We start from the raw sequence: 17,780 nt of genomic DNA, 5'->3' as shown, positions 1-17,780 counted from the left end.
GACCTGGATAGGTTGGACAAGTGGGCAGAAAACAACAGGATGCAGTTCAACAAGGAGAAATGCAAAGTGCTGCACCTAGGGAGGACAAATGTCCAGCACACCTACAGCCTAGGGAATGACCTGCTGGGTGGCACAGAGGTGGAAAGGGATCTTGGAGTCCTAGTGGACTCCAAGATGAACATGAGCCGGCAGTGTGACGAAGCCATCAGAAAAGCCAATGGCACTTTATCGTGCATCAGCAGATGCATGACGAATAGGTCCAAGGAGGTGATACTTCCCCTCTATCGGGCGCTGGTCAGACCGCAGTTGGAGTACTGCGTGCAATTCTGGGCGCCACACTTCAAAAAGGATGCGGATAACCTGGAGAGGGTCCAGAGAAGGGCAACTCGTATGGTCAAGGGCCTGCAGACCAAGCCCTACGAGGAGAGACTAGAGAAACTGGACCTTTTCAGCCTCTGCAAGAGAAGGTTGAGAGGCGACCTTGTGGCTGCCTGTAAGTTCATCACGGGGGCACAGAAGGGAATTGGTGAGTATTTATTCACCAAGGCGCCCCTGGGGGTTACAAGAAACAATGGCCACAAGCTAGCAGAGAGCAGATTTAGACTGGACATAAGGAAGAACTTCTTCACAGTTCGAGTGGCCAAGGTCTGGAACGGGCTCCCAAGGGAGGTGGTGCTCTCCCCTACCCTGGGGGTCTTCAAGAGGAGGTTAGACGAGTATCTAGCTGGGGTCATCTAGACCCAGCACTCTTTCTTGCTTATGCAGGGGGTCGGACTTGATGATCTATTGAGGTCCCTTCCGACCCTAACATCTATGAATCTATGAATCTATGAATCTGTCGGAAATGCTAAACAAGCAATAGTGACAGCATTCGTCCAGGGACTTAACCCTAAAACTGCTGAGAAAATTCAAACAGTAATTACTGGCTGGGAAACTAAAGATTTGACTGAAGTCCTTGCTGCAGCCAACCATTTTCATAACAAATTGGAACGGACTAAAGACAATACCGAGTTTAAGTTAATGGCCTTACAGATTTCTCAGTTGCAGGGTCCAGGTAGAGGAAGGGGATGAGGACGGGGAAGGGGAGGCCCGGTAGATTCAGGGGAAGAGATAGATCCTCGGGCCCACAAAACCCAGGCTATGGGAACCAATGTCATTATTGCAAGCAAGAAGGACATTGGAAACCAGAATGCCCCAACCGCCCCGGCCAAGGACCCAGCCCCCAGCTCCTCTTCCTGTCAGTTTTCCCAGTATTGAATAGGACAGCCTGAGGGACAGTGACATCATTGCTCCTTTGCTTGCTACTGACCAATCTGGTCCGTTTGTTGAATGCCTTATTTCTGGTAAACCTGTCTCCTGTCTTGTCGACACTGGAGCGTCCCGCTCCACGCTAAAGGCTTCTGAGATTCCTTTCCTACCTTATTTTCCTGAAACTTTAAATGCTATCGGTATAGGCGGACAACCTATCCCACATCCCGTCTCTGAACCTGTTTCAATATCTATTGGCCCTTTGTTTGAAAATCATGCCTTTCTTCTTAGCCCCTATGCACCTGTTGTGCATAGGGTTGTGACAGGAGACACCAGCAGCCCCCGGCTATTTGACGGTGCTCGCTGCATGCTGGGCTCCGAGGGGCTCGCCACAGGCCAGTACTGCTGGGAGATGAAGATCAGGGAGGCCAGGACTGAGCCAGTGAGGAGGTGTGGGGAGATGGGGCTTGTGCACAGGAGAGATGCGGTTTGTGCAGCACTGGGCTCTCTCCCCGTACTGCCCCACCTGTTGCTGCGTGCCAACCCCAGCCGTGGTTAGGTTGGCTTAGGCTATAACGGCAGGTGACAGTCTCTAATGCTGAATCAAGTCCTGCTTGTCACCTTCTCAGCCACTTTCCTCCTTCCCTGGATATGGGACCTGGGCACTGTGCTGTGCTGAGAGGGGTCTGGGACATGCTAGGGCTCTGGCAGCCAGTGCGCTGAGGGCTGGGAGCAGCACTGGGTGGGGATGATCCAGCCAAGCCAGGTGATGCTGGTGCCTGGGGATGTACACGACAAACCCGTGCCTGTGGGGGCTGCAGGGAGCACTGCACAAGCCCGTTTGCAGTGCTGGGCTCTGGGTTGGCAGTGCTGGGCTCTGCCCTTTGCTCCTCTGCTGGGAATCTCCCTCTGGACACAACACAAGCAGAGCCATTGCAGGTCAGGTCAATGGTCAGTCTCCCCCAGGCTCCTCTCTACATCCCTGGCAAACAGCACATGTATTAAAAGGAAAGAACATGGATGAAATATGTCTCAAGCTGTGTGGCATTCCCCTGGCAGAGCTTCCACAATGCAGGGAGGTCGCCTGGCTGATGGGAGCCACAGGCCTGGGCAGTGTGACCCTGGGGCCAAGCACACACGTTTCCCCACAGGAAACCAGGGCAGCACTGCCAGAGCTTGTCTGGCCAGGAAAACCTTGTTCACTTTGCTCTCAGCCCTGGAAACATTCCTGGACCCCAGTGATAGCCCCGTGGCCTGAAGCAGGGAGCTCAATGCTGACACGTGCTGGGGACGATTTTTAAAAAAATTATTTTTATGTAATATATTTTGTGTTCCCGGTCAAATTAGCCAAATCAGTTCCAAATCATACCAACTGAGCAGAACTCAATCGTTCCCAAAACCATATTGACTGAGCAGGCAGAACTCAGTCGTTCTAAACACCTCGTATGGCGCTACAACCAGTGAGCATCCTCCGTCCCAGCCTCTCATCCTGGGACTTCAGATACTCCCAAATCCATTGGCAGGCATCCTATGTGCAGGCCCATACCTAGAGGTCTTGGGATTCAGATGCCTCCTACACTTGATCTGAGCCGAAAGGCTGAGAGCCAATTCTCAAATGAGAAAAGAAATGAGAAAGGATGCATCCCATGACCCCCTTGTAATGACAAGTGGGTAACACTGAGGGGGACCATGCAGGGCTGTGTCACTTTGGTCACTATGCGTCACAGGGAGAAGGATGAGAAGCTGTTTCTCTCCTCTATCACTGGGGCAGCAACTGGCTGTGGATCAGGTCCCTCCTGTCCCTGCCCATCAGCAGCTCCCACATGCCTTGCAGTGATGGGTACCAGTACAGAGACTGATAGGGTCGCACAGGCAGGCCCTGGCCCAGCACAGGGGAGACATTGGGGTGCAAGGGGGCTTTGATATCAGTTTGATCTGGACCAGCGATTTTCAGGCAGGTATGGTAAGCTTCTTAGTACCGGTAGCTGTGCGAACACGTACATGATTCACAAAAAAAGCCCAAAAATTTCAAATAGGAATCCATAGCGTCAAAACCGTTCTGAACCATTCTGGCCTTTCTGAGTTCTTTGCAACACAGGAGCAGCTAGATTATTTTTCAGTATCAAAAAACGAATGAAAGCAAAGAGCTGGAATTTTCTGAGGGTGTCCTGAGTTATTAAAGGGTGGCATCTTCACTCTAAAAGGCTGAGAACCACTGATCTGCGCTGAGAAGTAGTTCGCTGTGTTAGGCTGAAATTAGGCAGGAGGCAGGGTAGAGATGCTCCTTACAGACCTCGGCCCATGGGCCAGAGCTGGCCTGCAGAGCCAAGTTATCCATCCCCACAGGTCAAGAATTGGATTAATTTGGCAATGGATTAATTTTGGGACCAGTTGGGAGACCCCAGCCCCTGCTCCCCACCCTCACCCCATGGGCACCCAGTGTTGCTGGGAGTGGACCATCTGTGCCATGTGTCATGGCAGTGACTGGGCTTCCCTCAGGCCTGGGACTGGCCACAGTATCAGGGGAGCTGCGTTGGTGCCCTCGGCATTAAAACCAGGGCTGAAGAAAGGGCACAGGATCTCAAAGAAGGTGTGAGTGAGAGTGAAGAGATGGGACCTGTCCGTCACGTTGTAAAATGAGACCTCACCTGCCCCGTAGTCCAGGAAAACCCCCATACGCCTGGGGCACACACACATGTGGAGGGGGGTCAGTGGGGAGGTGCAGGCCTCGTATCCCCGACCACTCAGGCACAGTGCCCAGTATCCATTGCCAGGTGACAGGCTCTTCTCGCCCTTCCTGTCCACAGACTCCCTGCACACCCCCAGAGCCCAGGCCGTCTTGTCTCCCACCTCCACCTCCCAGTAGTGCCTCCCACTTGTGAACCCCTCACAGCCCAGGACACGGAAACGACGATCAAATCTCTCAGGGGTGTCAGGCAGATCCTGCGGTGTGTCTCTGTGTCTCACACGTTTCCGATCCTGAGACAGGACGAGGTTGGGATGAGCCGTGTTTGGGTCCAGGGTCACGTCCACTGGGGAGAGAGTCACAGGTTAGGGCCGAGGCAGTGGGTCCCTGGGATCACAGGGAATTCACTGTGTCCCCAGGAATCGCGGGTCAGTCCCTGCCTGTGAAATCACTGTCGCCCCGAGGGGAAATGGGGATAACAGGAAATAACCCCAGGGCAGAGTGGGATGTTCCCACCTGGCCTGTTCATCCTCTGGGACAGAGCAGAGTCAACAGGAGTGGGTGCTGGACTCATGAGGAGTGAGGAAAGCAGTGGAGACATGTAGGGGGTGCATAGGGGTGCACGTGCACCCCCTGAGAGTGCCGGTACACCCCCTGATCAGCCACGCTCACTGCTTAGGCGATGGGCAGGGGGGGCAGGCAGGAGCACGTGTCCCCCCTGCAAGCACCGGCCAATCGCTGTGATCACTGCAGCCGCTCCTGGGATTTGTTATATAAAAAAAAGCAAAGGCCTTAAACTTTGATCAAAAAAAGGTTGTAAAGATAAAACAAAAGGCGTTGTGTAAAAGTGTGGGCTAGGAAAAGAGGAAGAATGTCTGGCCTTATGGTAATCAGCGGTTACTGAGACAGCAAGAAAAGAGTGTTTTGTAATAAAGAAATGAAAATAATGTTTTTGTAACTGTTACTGCAGCTAGGTTTCCAAAAAATTTCACTATATGTTCATGTGAATTGTAGGTGGCTGTTAAAAGGTATATAAGCCTTTTGCTTTAACGTTTAGGGAGGGAGCCCCCTCCAAGTGCATGGTGAATCCATGTCACTTTGGGGCCCCTCCTACAGCTGTAGCTCTAGCCAAATAAAGCTTCTGCTGACCTGACCCAAAAGTTTGCTGCTTGTGTTTTCCACGACAGATTGCTGCAGCCATCTTCAGGATCGCCTGCAGGGGACACCGTCCCCCTCCCTGGTCTGCAGGATTGCCCCAGGGGACCTTCCCCCCCCAGTCGGTGGGACTGGTCACAGGCGGGGCACGTGCCTCCCCTACTAAGACAGCACCAGTTGCCCTGGACGAAAGTGTCAGGTTCTGGGTGTGGGGCAGCTCAGGCCCTGGGGTGTGGAGGTCCATGAGATGGTGTCACAGGTGCTATTGGGAAGAGACAGGTAAGAAGGAGCAGGTAATAAAGCTGGATGTGAGGGGGCTGGAAGGGGAGCAGAGGGGCCCTGAGAGCAGCCTGCGCTGGGAGAAGAGGGTGGCAGGGATGAGAAGAGAGGGCAGGGCCCAGGGATCTCTGCTTGGGGGCCTGGGTCACTTGGTTTGCTGCCAACAGCAGGTTGGTGCCTGTCCCTGCCCACCCCAGGCTGGGCTGCTCTGCCCCAGCTGGGACTCCCCATGTCCCCAGCCCTGTGGACACAGAGCTACAGCCAGAGCAGCCCCACAGCCAGCTCCTCCCTTACAGCCCAGCCCAGTGGGGGCAGGGAGGAAGGGGGAGACCTGAAAAGGGGAACTAAGCACAGGAAAACAGGGCCCACTGCTGATGAGTCTGGGGTCACTGAGGGTGGGGGGCATTTCCCCAATGACTGCCCCTCCCTCTGGGCTCAGCTGTATGAGGAGTAAGGCTCAGGCCACCCCTAGTCACTGCATCTGCTCTAGGGGTCTGCACTAGGACAGCTGCTCTGGGCCAAGGACACCCCGTGCAGATAGGGCCTGGGACACTGCTGGGACAAGGGCCTCCTGCTCTCACAGTATTGCAGACCCATCCCCAGGGGGCCAAGGCATTACACACAGCAGCCCCCATTGCACCGGGCTCTGCACGGACAGACAGGTTTCAAACACATCTGAGAGACTTGGAGACAGAAACCCCAACAACTGCCAATGGGTTCGGGTTTTTTTTTAAGTAAAAGTTTTCGTGTTCCAAGCCAAATCAATTCCAAATCTGTGAGTCATTGAAGACCCGTAAGTGGCCCTGCTACCGGCAAACATCCTCTACCCCTGCCTGGGGCTTCAGATGTTTCCAAATCATTTGGCAGGCATCCTATGTGCAGGCCCAAGCCCAGAGGCTTGGGGTTTGGGTAGCCCCGAGTTTCACTCCCCCTCAGCCGTACGGCCACAAGAACAAGCTAGGGAGAAGTCTCCCAGTTCCATAAAGTGGGCATAAAGCCAAGATCTTCCCACGGGAAATGAATGTGGGAGGTTAACTATACTTTACCTCTGCAGGTACTACCCTGTGCCAGAAGAGTGGTTATCCCCAGCAACGAGGAAAACCACCTTAGTGGTCACAGTGTTTCCCCTGCCAGGTACTGCCAATGGGTCCTTAGGCCTCTTCAAGCCTGTGGAAATCCACCCCGAGGAAAAACCACAAGACGAGGACCAGCACTCAGGGGAGGACAGAGGAGGCTGGGAACCGAGGGGCAGGGGAAGCAAACTGGGGAGGTGAGGAGGCTGTGGGGGCTGTTCAGAGCATTAGCATGAAAAATATCTTCCCCTCAGTTCTGTTCCCATGACCTGCTCTGACATTTGCCCGTTGGAGGAACATCAGCCCCTGCTCCCATCATGAGAGCCAGCCTGGCCGGCCTGCCCAGAGTGATTTCTCTCCCAGGGTCTGTGAGCTGCATAGACCTGCCCCAGCATGTGCACTGCTCCCAGAGCCCAGGTCAGAGTTCCTGGAAATGTCTGCACTTTCCACCTCTTCACTCTGAACAACCAGCCAGAGGCACAACTGGGGCAGGGTTGAGGGATCCCTGCAGGCCTGGGGCTCTCACACCCTAATCTGGGTGCAGACTGGCCAAGGGCAGGCCCTCCCCATGGTCACCCTGACTCCTGGCTCATCTTACCTACAAGGGGATGGTGCATGGACACAGACAGTGGGAAATACCAGTTTTCCCTGCAGAGCCCATCCCATTTGTGAGAGCCTCAGGGATCATCCCCACCAAAGAGCTAACCTGGGTCATCAAAGCTCCTTCAGGATTGATGTATCAATTGTTCTAAACCCATGAATAGGTCTCCCAAGGCAGGCCATGACATTTACCCATGACAGGTAAAGCTGGTAAATATAGAAGTCATGACATCATAGGCATAGCAACAGTATACACCAATCAACCTTTGCCACGGCTCTAACAAGAATGCGCATGTCTTTAACTTGTTGCAACAAAAGAACTAGTTTAAGCCAGTACTGTGACCGCAGGGTCAGGTTCCTGTTTGGTTTTTAGTTTATATATATATATATATATATATATATATATATATATATATATATATAGTCAGCAGATTAGTACTTGACTTGCTCACTTGCATAAAATGGCTGTTAGCTTCCATTTTGTTCCCCTTCATTTCCCCACTTTGATCCTTCCGAAGGAGGATCACTCTAATTTTATTTGCCGCAAGCCTGTCCAAGTTTCTTCTTCTTCAATGTCACTTTTTTTTAGTTCAAGTATCATTTGCTTGACTGTTTCTTTAGAGATAGTAGAAATGGTTTGTTCAGCCTTTTTGACACACAGCTTCATACAACACAAAACTAATCGTACGATTGCATACAAACTTAGCCCTAATATTAAAACCATACATAAAGCAGACATTATTTTCCCAAGTAGACCTTTGAACAATCCCCTGGGATCTAGCTAGCTGAACCAATCAGCTGAAGTGTCTTGGGGAACAAAAGCTGCTTTGGCCACCTTTTCAGCATGAACCATAGCATCATTGACTTGATCCTCTACCAGTTCAAAGGTACTGTTTACATAGGTGCAGCATTCTTGACCTATTACAGCACAGGCACCTCCTTCAGATGCTAAAACAAAGTCTAGGGCCAGCCTGTTTTGTATAACCATTTGCCGCAGGTTTTCTTGATTTTTTGCTACAGTCTTTATAGCTTTCCCTAGGCTGCCTATGGCTGTTTTTGTTTCCAAGGCTAGAACCTCAACTACTGCTTGCAGTCACAGTGTATATCTCCCTAAACAGGAAATGGCTGGGCCGGTTATGGGCAGAATTATTCCCGCTGTGAAACATCCAATTAGTTTCACGACTTTTAAGGGATTCGTATAGGTTTCAAGGGTAGCTCTAGCGGCTTGCTCCTGACTCAACTGGCTAGGACTTTCTCTTTTATTTGTGTGACGACCTTGGGGTAGGATTTTTGTTATTCTTACTGCTGGGGTTAACCAAGCTATGTAGCAAGACCCATACCAATTGGGGGGCAGCTGGTGATAGGCCTTTGTATCACACACCCAATATGTTCCCTTTAAAGCTACCCAGGTAGTATTTGTTTCAGTGCTAGGCCTTGTAAGTTCTGCTCCAATTTGTGTACATACCAGCCTCCAAAGGGGCTATGTATACCCAAGTTTCCGCCTGGAATTTGGGTGCCATTTCTGTAACAGGTGCCTTGGTCAGTCCTGTAACAGTCCCATATAGTTACGTTTCTCAGTTGGATAGGTTGGCAAAATACATTTTTGTTATTTGGTTGGTTGTAGGTAGTACACCAATTCTTGAACCCCTTGCACCATGATTTACTACTTGTATGGTTATTTATCCAAATGCCGTCAGATGTTGTATAATGGTTACAACTGCTATTTCCCACTGAATAATTTAGCTTGTTGGAGAAATTACGAACCCAACAAAAAACTCCTTGTTTGGGAACTACTTTGAGATATTTGGCATCACCCCAGGTTTCATTGCTAAGGTTGGTTTGATGTGCTGTTAAATTCATAAAGGTTAAGGGTGGCGGTATCATTAGAAACCCTTCGCTATGGGTCTTGGGAGTGAGGCCGCAGACCCAACAATTAGAGGCATGATTTAAAGCTAAAGTTACCTTTTGCAAGACCTGCAAATAAACATTTGGGCATGCAAAAGCTGGCAAGGTTAGAAGCAATATTAACAATTGCATTATGTTAAGCTCGTTGGCAGGTATTGTTTGGCTTGCCTCTGCAGGCAATTCTTCTGGTTTTCATTGTCTACTGCTTCACCTTGAAGTCTTGTGACTTGGCGCTTTCTCACAGCTAAATTTTCAAAAGTTATTTGCTTTTCTGGAACGAACGTTATAGGAGTGAGGGGGCTCAACAAGGTCAGGGCCATCTGTGCTTGCCCCTTGGAGACTTTCTTCCTCATTAATGATTACTTCAGCCTGGTTGGGGTTTTCTTTTCTTGCCAGCCATTCGCTGTGGAGGTCTGATTTGGACTGAATTGGCTCGGTGTTGGCTTTTTCCTCTGCTTTTTCAGTCAACGTCCTTCAACAGTGGGACACATGGATCCAAGCAGATTTCCCATCAACCTTGACAGCAGTGTTAGTTGTTAGCAAGACTTGGTAGGGTCCATTCCATCTAGGTTGCAAGCAATCTTTTTGCTGGAACTCTTTCACAAGGACCCAGTCACCAGGACACAGGGAATGGCAAGGAACATTGGTGGGAATAGGAAAGGCGGCACTGACCTCCTACTCCACGTGCATGAACTACTTTGGTGGTGGGCACGAGTCTCTTGGCTTCTTCACACTTTATAGTAGACATAGAGGCTCCCGTATCTACTAAGAAATCGTGAGGTTGTTCATTGACCACTATGGTTACACTTGCGTCTTCAAGGCCTTTACAAGAGAATTTAGTAAGGCACAGTTAGGAGATACAGAAGCCTCTGAAGACCATTATTGGGAGGGGTTTGGAGGATGGAAAGCTGGAGAGCAGACTTGCTGAGGCCGGTTTGGGCAATTTCTTTTCCAATGCCCTCTTTGTTTGCAGTAGTTACAAATATCATCTGGACGTAGTCCATGATGGGACTGTGGCGGGAAAGGAGGTGATCTGGAGTGAAAGCTTGTGTGAAAATTATGAGCAGGTGTTGGGGCTCTGGGATAAAAGTTGCCGCACAGCTGTATGTTTTGGCGAGGACCACCACGTCTTTTCTGTTTTAAATCTTGACGTTGCAGAAGCTCTTTCTTTCTTTCCTTTTCTGCCTGTTGTTGTTCCCATAGGTCAATACATGCTTGAACAATTTCAATGAGTGGTTTACCCTTCCATCCTAGGACTAACTGTTGTAATTTTTCTTGTAATGGTTTTTGCAAGTTTTTTAAGTAAATAGTGACAATTAATCCGCGTGTATTGTCTGCGGCGGGATCGATACCAGTGTGTCTTTGAATTGTTGTACAGAGTCTGTTCTGAGTTCTGAAAATCGGCAGGATGTTCTTCAGGATATTGTTTGCAATTTTCTACTTTTGTCTAATCTACGTGTGTATGAGCTACTTTGGTAACAGTGTTTAACAGAGTTGTTCTGGCATTTTGCAGGTTTTCCAGATCTTGGTTGTCCTCATAGTTGTAATCATTTTCTGGCCAAGGGGTACCATCCTGAATATTTCTAGTTTCTGCGACCAAGAGTCGCCTTTGTTCTGGATTTCACAGACTATTTAAAAGCCAATTTACATCAGACACTGTAGGATTGTAAATGTTAAAGACCTGCTGCAACTTGTCTCTGAACTCAGCAGGACTTTCTCTAAGTTTTGGAAAGGCGCTACAAAAGGCAGAAATATCACTGGCAGTCCAGGGGACATGGACAATGGTTCACTGCCCACCTTGGATTTGAGGTGGATATTGCCGCAATGGCCACAGGATGGTTGGCTTAAAATACCGTGGGTCGTCAAAGGTGGTTACAATCAATCTTCCTCCCTCCTTGGCGTATAGAGTTATCATAATCTGTCCATTTGAACCCTTTTTTACATCTTTTATGTCATATAAGGGTTTTAACTCAGTCTTTAGACTTTTCTGAACGTCTCGCAAAGTAGGGAAATCATCTTCATCAGAGCCTAGAGTAACTGAAGAAGGGGGAGAAAGGAGGCTAGTTGGTGGTTCGGTAGGTGAGGAGTTTGCCGCCGCAGCATGAGGAGCTGATCTGATTACTGAGGCAGGAGGAAGAGGAGGAACAGGAACAGAGCTGGGTACCCAGGAATCTAATAGGTCTTCTGAATCTGCTTGGATGTTGGTAACGTTGGGTGCCGGAATGCTAGGGTAAACTTTTTATATGCTGGTGGGCAATTAGTGAGCGATGGAGCAGTGGGGAGCTGCCCTGGTATAGAAGGCTGGCCCAATTTTGCCTCTTTTAATGTAGCTATTTTTTTTTTTTTAATTTCATTTGAATCTCTGAGACTAGCCTCAATAGATTTTTGCTTTCTTTTTGAAGTTTCATTATCCCATAGGAACCAATATTCCATCTGTTTGGGTTTGGGTTTGAGTTTTAGTATTTCTAAAACTCCTCTCAGATAATGCAATTTTTTGGAATCAAAGGTTCCTTCATCTGGAAACTGCAATGCAGGATTTTCATAGGTGTAACCATTCCAAGCATGCGCTAATTCAACTAAACGCTTCTGTTTCTTGGGGCCTAATTGGGCACAGTATGTTTTACACATATAACCCAAGGGTGTTTTAGGATCGGGACAAGAAAATCCTTGACCCATTTTAGTCAAAGAAATAAATTTTCAGAAAACGGCCAATTATCAAGGATTATCAGGACAGGGACTGTTAAAGGCCAGTAGGCAAAGGGATAGAGAGAAAAGAGTCCAGGCGTCCCCGGACAAAGTCAGAACAGTCAGCCTGTCAGGGATCCCAAATATCAGCCACAGGTAAATTGTCTGTTATACTGTCAGTCAGTGAGGAAAATGTAAACTAAGTCTCAAACCAGAATAAATAACATAGGGAGCGCTTACCGCCGGCAAACGTCACTTGTTCAGTCTAGAGAGCACTGAGACCCGTTAAGTAAGATTTTTGAAATAGGATCTCTTAGCTCCGATTGTGGCGCCCCGGGTGTCAGTTGTATCCCCGGACCGTTCAAGGCATCGACTCGGCGTTCCGCCGCATCCCACTCCTGACACCAGAAAACTGTGGGGGAAAGATCTCCTTTCCCCCGCTTTGGGTTCGTTGGCAGGAGGCTCAGACGAACAAGAAATTTAGAGTTTGCAGACTTCGTTTATTAAAGAATGCATTCTGGACAGAGTCATACACAGTCAGAAACTGTGATGCGGTCTGACCTCGTATTGAGGGTAAAGCTGGTTAATATAGAAGTCATGACATCATAGGCATAGCACCAGTATACACAAATCAACCTTTGCTACGGCTCTAACAAGAATGCGCATGTCTTTAACTTGTTGCAACGAAAGAACTAGTTTAAGCCAGTACTATGACTGCAAGGTCAGGTTCCTGTTTGTTTTATATATATATATATATATAGTCAGCAGATTAGTACTTGACTTGCTCACTTGCATAAAATGGCTGTTGGCTTCCATTTTGTTCCCCTTCACACTGGCCTCTAAACCCAGCTTGCACCTTCTGGGAGCATAAACACAAGGTCTCCCATAACCCAGCTCTGTGGCTTCCCTTGCACGACCCTCTCCCCCTTCCTCTGCCTTTATCCCAGTACAATGAGCGAGAGGCCCATGCCGTGACCCTTACCCAGAAACGCTATCACAGCCTCCTGCAACTTGTTTTCTTCACAGAAATCCTGGATTCTCTTCTCCAGCTCAGGGAACTTGGGGGCTGGATGCAGAGGTGTCCCCTCCTTGCCCCTGCAGAGACACATGGGCAATTATTCCTCTTGCTCCTCAACCAGATGTTCCCACATCCTCAAGGCCACAGGGGGAAATGAGTGGGAGCTGAGGCCACAGGACACAGACTCTGACAGGCCAGCCAGTGCCTGCACACCCTGGGGACTGGTCAGCAAGGTCTGTACCTTGAAGCCCTCCCAGTAGAGCTATCCCAGCAGGTCTCAATCAGGAAACCCTCCTCGTGCAGCCACAGCTCACACCAGCAAAGTGGTGCTGTTCCCTGTACAGCTTGCTCCAACGGATCAGGTGGGACAAGCTGTACTAGGAAAGAACTGGCTTCTGGTGTAACTGTGTCTGCCCCAGGGCTTTTGCCCACAGCTGCAGGGCACCGTGACTGGAGATGTTCATACTCCAAACAGGCCCCTGCCTCAGCCCATCCTCGGGGAAAGCACAGCCCTGACAGTGGCAGCGCAAGCTCCCTTCACATGTGGCCTGGTCCATGGGGCCCCAATAGAAAGGGAGGGGCGGCTTCTGGGACAGAGAGAGGGGCCCTTTCCCCAGGCCCAGCTGCTCCTCCACTTCAGTCCCATCCTCCATGGAGCCTGGTCCTTGCTGGAGTTCCTGGGTAGGGTTTCTGCCCAGGAACACTGCCCCACTGCCCCCCTGGGGCCTGGGCTGAGATACTCAGCTCTCTTCCTGCAAACCACTAAACCATCCCAGACAGGACAGACTTTCAGTCATTACAGCTGGGCCCCATGGCTTAGAGGCCCTGAGCTAGCCCAACCCCCCGGGGAGAGGCTTATTCAGCTTATGGCTATAGGGCAGGGATGGACAAAATATGGCCCGCAGGCTGGATCAGGCATGCCAATTGATTTTATCCAGCCTCCTGGCAGGTAGCATGGATGGCGGCACTGTGCACAGGCCCTAAGCAAGCTGCACTTGGGCCCCCACCTCTGCTGGCAGGCTGCAGAGGCGGTGGCTCCATCTCTGGCTTCTGCTGGATCTGCAGGGGACACTGGGCATAGGCAGCGCCCCCTGCCACCTGTGCCACCCAGCGGTAGAGGCTGGGGGGCTGAGCGCGACTCGCCCAGGACCCACCACTCGGTACCAGGTAGGTGGGTGATGCTGTTTCTGCCCAGCGAGCCCCGCAGTGCCTGGGTGATGCAGCCTGGCCCCGCAGGCCCTAGGTGAGCTACAGGTGGGCCCTGGCCTCTGCTGGCAGGTGGTGCTCAGGGCCTGCGAGACTGGACTGCAGCTCCCAAGTGCTGCAGGCAATGCTGAGCAGAAGCAGCCCCACCCTCCCAGCACCCTGGTTGCTCCGGCTCCAGCTGCTAGATGGAGCTAGGTGGGGAGTGGGGCTGCTTCCACCCAGCAGCCTCCGGGGCCCGTGCATGGCTCATCCCATCCCATCCCTCCATCAGGGCTCCTGGGAGCCGCAGGCTTGTTGGGGAGGTGTGCACACATGAGTGCCAGCGGTGGAACAGCGTGGCAGCCTGCAACGAGGCTCTATCCCCCTCTCCTGCAGCTGTGGATGCAGCTGGCAGATGCCAGCTCTGGGTTCCAGGCAGGGGGCAGCAGGCCTGGGCCAAGGAGCATGTGCGCATGTGTCTGTGCATGTGTGCACATGTGCGCACGTGTGTGTGTGTGGCTGTCAACACCTCACCAAAAACCATTAATAGCTCACTCCTGCTATAGGACAATCCTCACCCCCAGCGGGGTTACAGGGTGATAGCAGCAGCAGCCCCAGGGCCATGGGGATGGAGGAGGCTGGGCCCTGAGGGAAGGGTGTCATAGAGTCAAGTGCTGGGGGATGGGGCTGCAGCCAGGAGTTAACCAGTGGGGCATGAGGGGTGAGTTGGAGCCCAGACTTGCCTGCTTACAGTGCTTTGGACACCCTGGAGGGGAAAAAGAGACAGAAAAGAGTGTCAGTGGCATGCCCCAGCCCAGCCTACTCATGCCAGGAAGCAAAGCCCCTCTCATACCCACTGCTCTGGAAGGACGGCTGTCCATCTGCACAGGGCACCAGGGCGAGGCCAGAAGCAGCTTTTCACCACCCTCCCCTGCCTCCCCGACTGCACCAACCCCTATCTCCCTGCAGTTCTGGTCTCGGCATTGCAGACAGCCCAAGCTGTGCCCTCTTCTCTGTGTCACCCCCAGACCTCAAAAGAACAAGGGAGCCATCCTCTCCATGCACTGGGCACTGGGGCACATCAGACCCAGTCTCACCTGTACGAGCTCAGGCCAGCGTTGGCACTTCCCCTCCAGCTCCATGATCAGGGTGCTTAGGCGGGCAGTCTCTTCCAACAGGCGGGCAGCATTTTCCTCCCTCCTTCTCACAATCTCTGCATCCAGCTCTCCGAGCCGAGCCAGCAAGAGACACTGGTGTTCATCCAGGAGCTTGCGCAGCCCCTCGCACTCGGACACCACCAGCTGTCTCCCCAGATCTGACTGCCTCTTGGATGGGCAGGGAGACACGGGACAGGGCAGGAGCACGGAGACAGCAGGGTCAGGGGAGATGGCACCCAACCTTTTCTGGGCTGCACAGAGTGCCTCTTTCCAACCCCACAGGGTGAAGCTTGGTGCATTTCTGGGGGATGTGACCCCAGGGCATAGAGGCAAGGGGAGCTTCTCACAGCGCTCAGGCACTCAAACCCTCTGGCTGCAGCTGGCCCCTGGGAGCCAGGGGTTTGCAGGGCAGGGCCAGGACAGAGCAGCACTGCCCCCACTCTGCCATGAATGAGGAGCCTCCCCAAGGCCAATGACCCTGCCTGAGCTACTAAGAGAAGCCCAGAGACCCCTACCAGGCTTGACCCTGGCACCAGTAGAAACCCCCACCTCCCCTGGCACCACCCCAGCCTCACTGACACCAGTTCATGTGCAGCAGTTACACTGCCCCTCCCCTCCCTGCCAAGGAGCTGAGGGCAGGGGTGGATGGTGCCCTCTTTGCCCAAGTGTAAACCCTCAGGATCCCACTCCTCATTTACACCAGGGAAGTGAGGGTGGAGTCAGCCCTGCCCTGTTTATCTGACCCTGAACCTTTCACTGCCTCAGCCCTGAACATCTTTCCTCCCCTCCCAACTCCACGGACAGGGAGCAGCACCGAGACCCCTGCCCTGTCGCCACCGCTGCCTCCCTGCACCAGGCACCTATCAGGAGCCTTTCACTCTCCTGCTCCCAGGCGCGTTTCAGGCCCTGCAGCTCCTCTCTCTGCTCCCTCAGGCGCTCGAGGCGGCTCCGGATTTGTTCCTGGAAATACAGGAAATGGCTCTGATGTCTGGTTTGGGCCCTAGGCAGTAAAATCCTCCCTGCACAGAGCAAGGCTCTGCGAGCACTTCCCACAGGCCTGAACCACAGAACGAGCGACCCCAGCTGCAAGGGGACTCCTGGCCAGGGAGGTGGACCTGTCCCGTCCCTCCCAGACCCGCTGTCTCCCGCCAGGTGCCTGCACCCCGATGTCGGCAGGTCCCGGCTCTGGTCCAGGCTGATCAGACGCACACGGGGGTGCCTGACTGCAGAGCAGCCGGAGCTGTGACTCCCAGGCCTGGGACAGCTCTTCCCTACCTTGTTTTCGGGGGCAGCCTCCTCGATGGGAATCACTGTGTGATTTCTGTGGGCCCGGGACTCCCTGCAGATCATGCAGATGGGGGCTTCGTCCTCTTCGCAGAAGAGCTTCAGAGGCTCCTGGTGCCTCTCGCACATGCACTGCCCCTCAAGCTCCTTCTCTGCCCGCAGCCTCAGCTTCTTCACCAGCTCCACCACGTTGCCCAGCTGCCGGTTGGGCCGCAGGCGTCTCCGCGGGGCCCTTTCCCTGCACTGGGGGCAGCAGCAGTTTGGCTCCGACTCCCCCCAGCACTGGTCGATGCAGGCGCGGCAGAAGTTGTGCCCACAGCCAAGAGTCACCGGATCCCCAAAATAGTCCAGACATACGGAGCAAGTCAGCTCCTCCTGGATGCTCCCTGCCAGGTCCCCCGCAGCCATGGCTCCTGGGCAGAGGGGAGCAGCTGGACAAGTAAATTTACTTTCCTGAGTGCAACAGCCTGTTTCACTTCCTGCTGTCACTGCAAAGCCTGGGCGGAGCCCTTGCCTTGCCAATCCCTGAGCCCAAGCAGAGAGAGCCAGCGCAGGGGAGCAGTTAACACACACACAGTCTCTGCAGGGTCCAGGGCTACCCTGGGGCTGGCTCCAGCTGGAGAAGTCCCTGTGCTGGGGGCTGCGGCCTGGGCTGCTCTCAGGGGCAGCTCCTGGCTCTGAGTTAGGGACAAAGTCTGCCACAAGCTGCTGCAGCCTCCTCCACTGACCCAGGAGCCTGGGCTGAGCAGGGCTCTTCCCTGAGCGGGGTCTGTGCAGGGAAAGACCGTCCCCTCTGCCCGGCCCAGCGGGGACTTTCTCTGGGGTCGGAGCCAGCCCCTAAGGCAGCCCTGAGCTCTGCTTACACCAGCTCCTGAGCTAGCACACTGGTTCGCCACCTTTTTTAGACTCAAGGCATCTCTCATTAAACCCCAGCCCCGTCTCATTAGACTCCAAGCATCCTTTAGAAAATTCCAGCTCTTCTTTTTAATTTCTTTTCTGAGTCTGCAAAAAGCATAGAGAAATTCTTCTGTTGCAAACAACTCAGAAAGGCCATGACAGTCGGGGCATTTCTGACACACTGGATTTCTACCTGAAACCTGGGTTTAACTTGTAACACATCTACACACCTAAGAGCATTATGCTGACATGCAAAAAAACAGAACTCTTGGTTCCAAAATGATACCTTTTATTAGACCAACTGGAAAATGGCAAGAAAATTTTCCTTTTCTGCAAGCTTTCATGCTGACATGGTACCCACAGCACCCTGCCATGGCACCCTGGTTGAGAGTCACTGGGTGCATCCAGACAAGCATACATGTAGCATGCGGCACCACAGACTAGTCTTCAGCACTGCAAACCACATGCAACACATGCAGGTATTTGCCGCACTGTTAACTTGCAGCACAGTAGGTTTTTCTGACCAAAAAAAAAAAATGCATGCCTGAAAAAAGCAGGGCGTCACACGTGGTGGCAGCGTGCGGCACCCGAAACCAGAGCCTGGCTGG

General features: G+C 52.3%; 1 protein-coding gene across 1 annotated transcript; it reads right to left on the bottom strand.

Moving 5' to 3' along the window:
- Positions 1-995: 995 nt before the first annotated feature.
- Positions 996-16,992, bottom strand: LOC102558868 (E3 ubiquitin-protein ligase TRIM39). Its single transcript, XM_059714097.1, has 6 exons — positions 16,267-16,992; positions 15,748-15,951; positions 14,932-15,351; positions 14,578-14,600; positions 12,614-12,726; positions 996-4,280 (listed from the first exon to the last, which is right to left on the bottom strand). The coding sequence occupies exons 1-6, from the start codon at positions 16,681-16,683 to the stop codon at positions 3,721-3,723; spliced, it is 1,737 nt and encodes a 578-aa protein (XP_059570080.1). The 5' UTR covers positions 16,684-16,992; the 3' UTR covers positions 996-3,720.
- Between the last annotated feature and the right edge of the window lie 788 nt (positions 16,993-17,780).

The sequence above is a fragment of the Alligator mississippiensis genome, chromosome 11, assembly GCF_030867095.1.
Source record: "Alligator mississippiensis isolate rAllMis1 chromosome 11, rAllMis1, whole genome shotgun sequence".
In the NCBI taxonomy this organism is placed as follows: Eukaryota; Metazoa; Chordata; order Crocodylia; family Alligatoridae; genus Alligator; species Alligator mississippiensis.
This window is presented reverse-complemented; position numbering and strand designations above follow the sequence as displayed.

Bases quoted from the DNA above. Each gene is read 5' to 3' on its own strand.
- LOC102558868 (XM_059714097.1), bottom strand. From the start codon at position 16,683: ATGGCTGCGGGGGACCTGGCAGGGAGCATCCAGGAGGAGCTGACTTGC. The intron at 14,601-14,931 runs GTGAGACTGGGT...TTTCCCCTCCAG, and splicing joins GCTGGCCTGAGCTCGTACAG to GGTGTCCAAAGCACTGTAAG. The intron at 4,281-12,613 runs GTAAGGGTCACG...CTCTCTCCCCAG, and splicing joins GGCTGTGATAGCGTTTCTGG to TGGACGTGACCCTGGACCCA.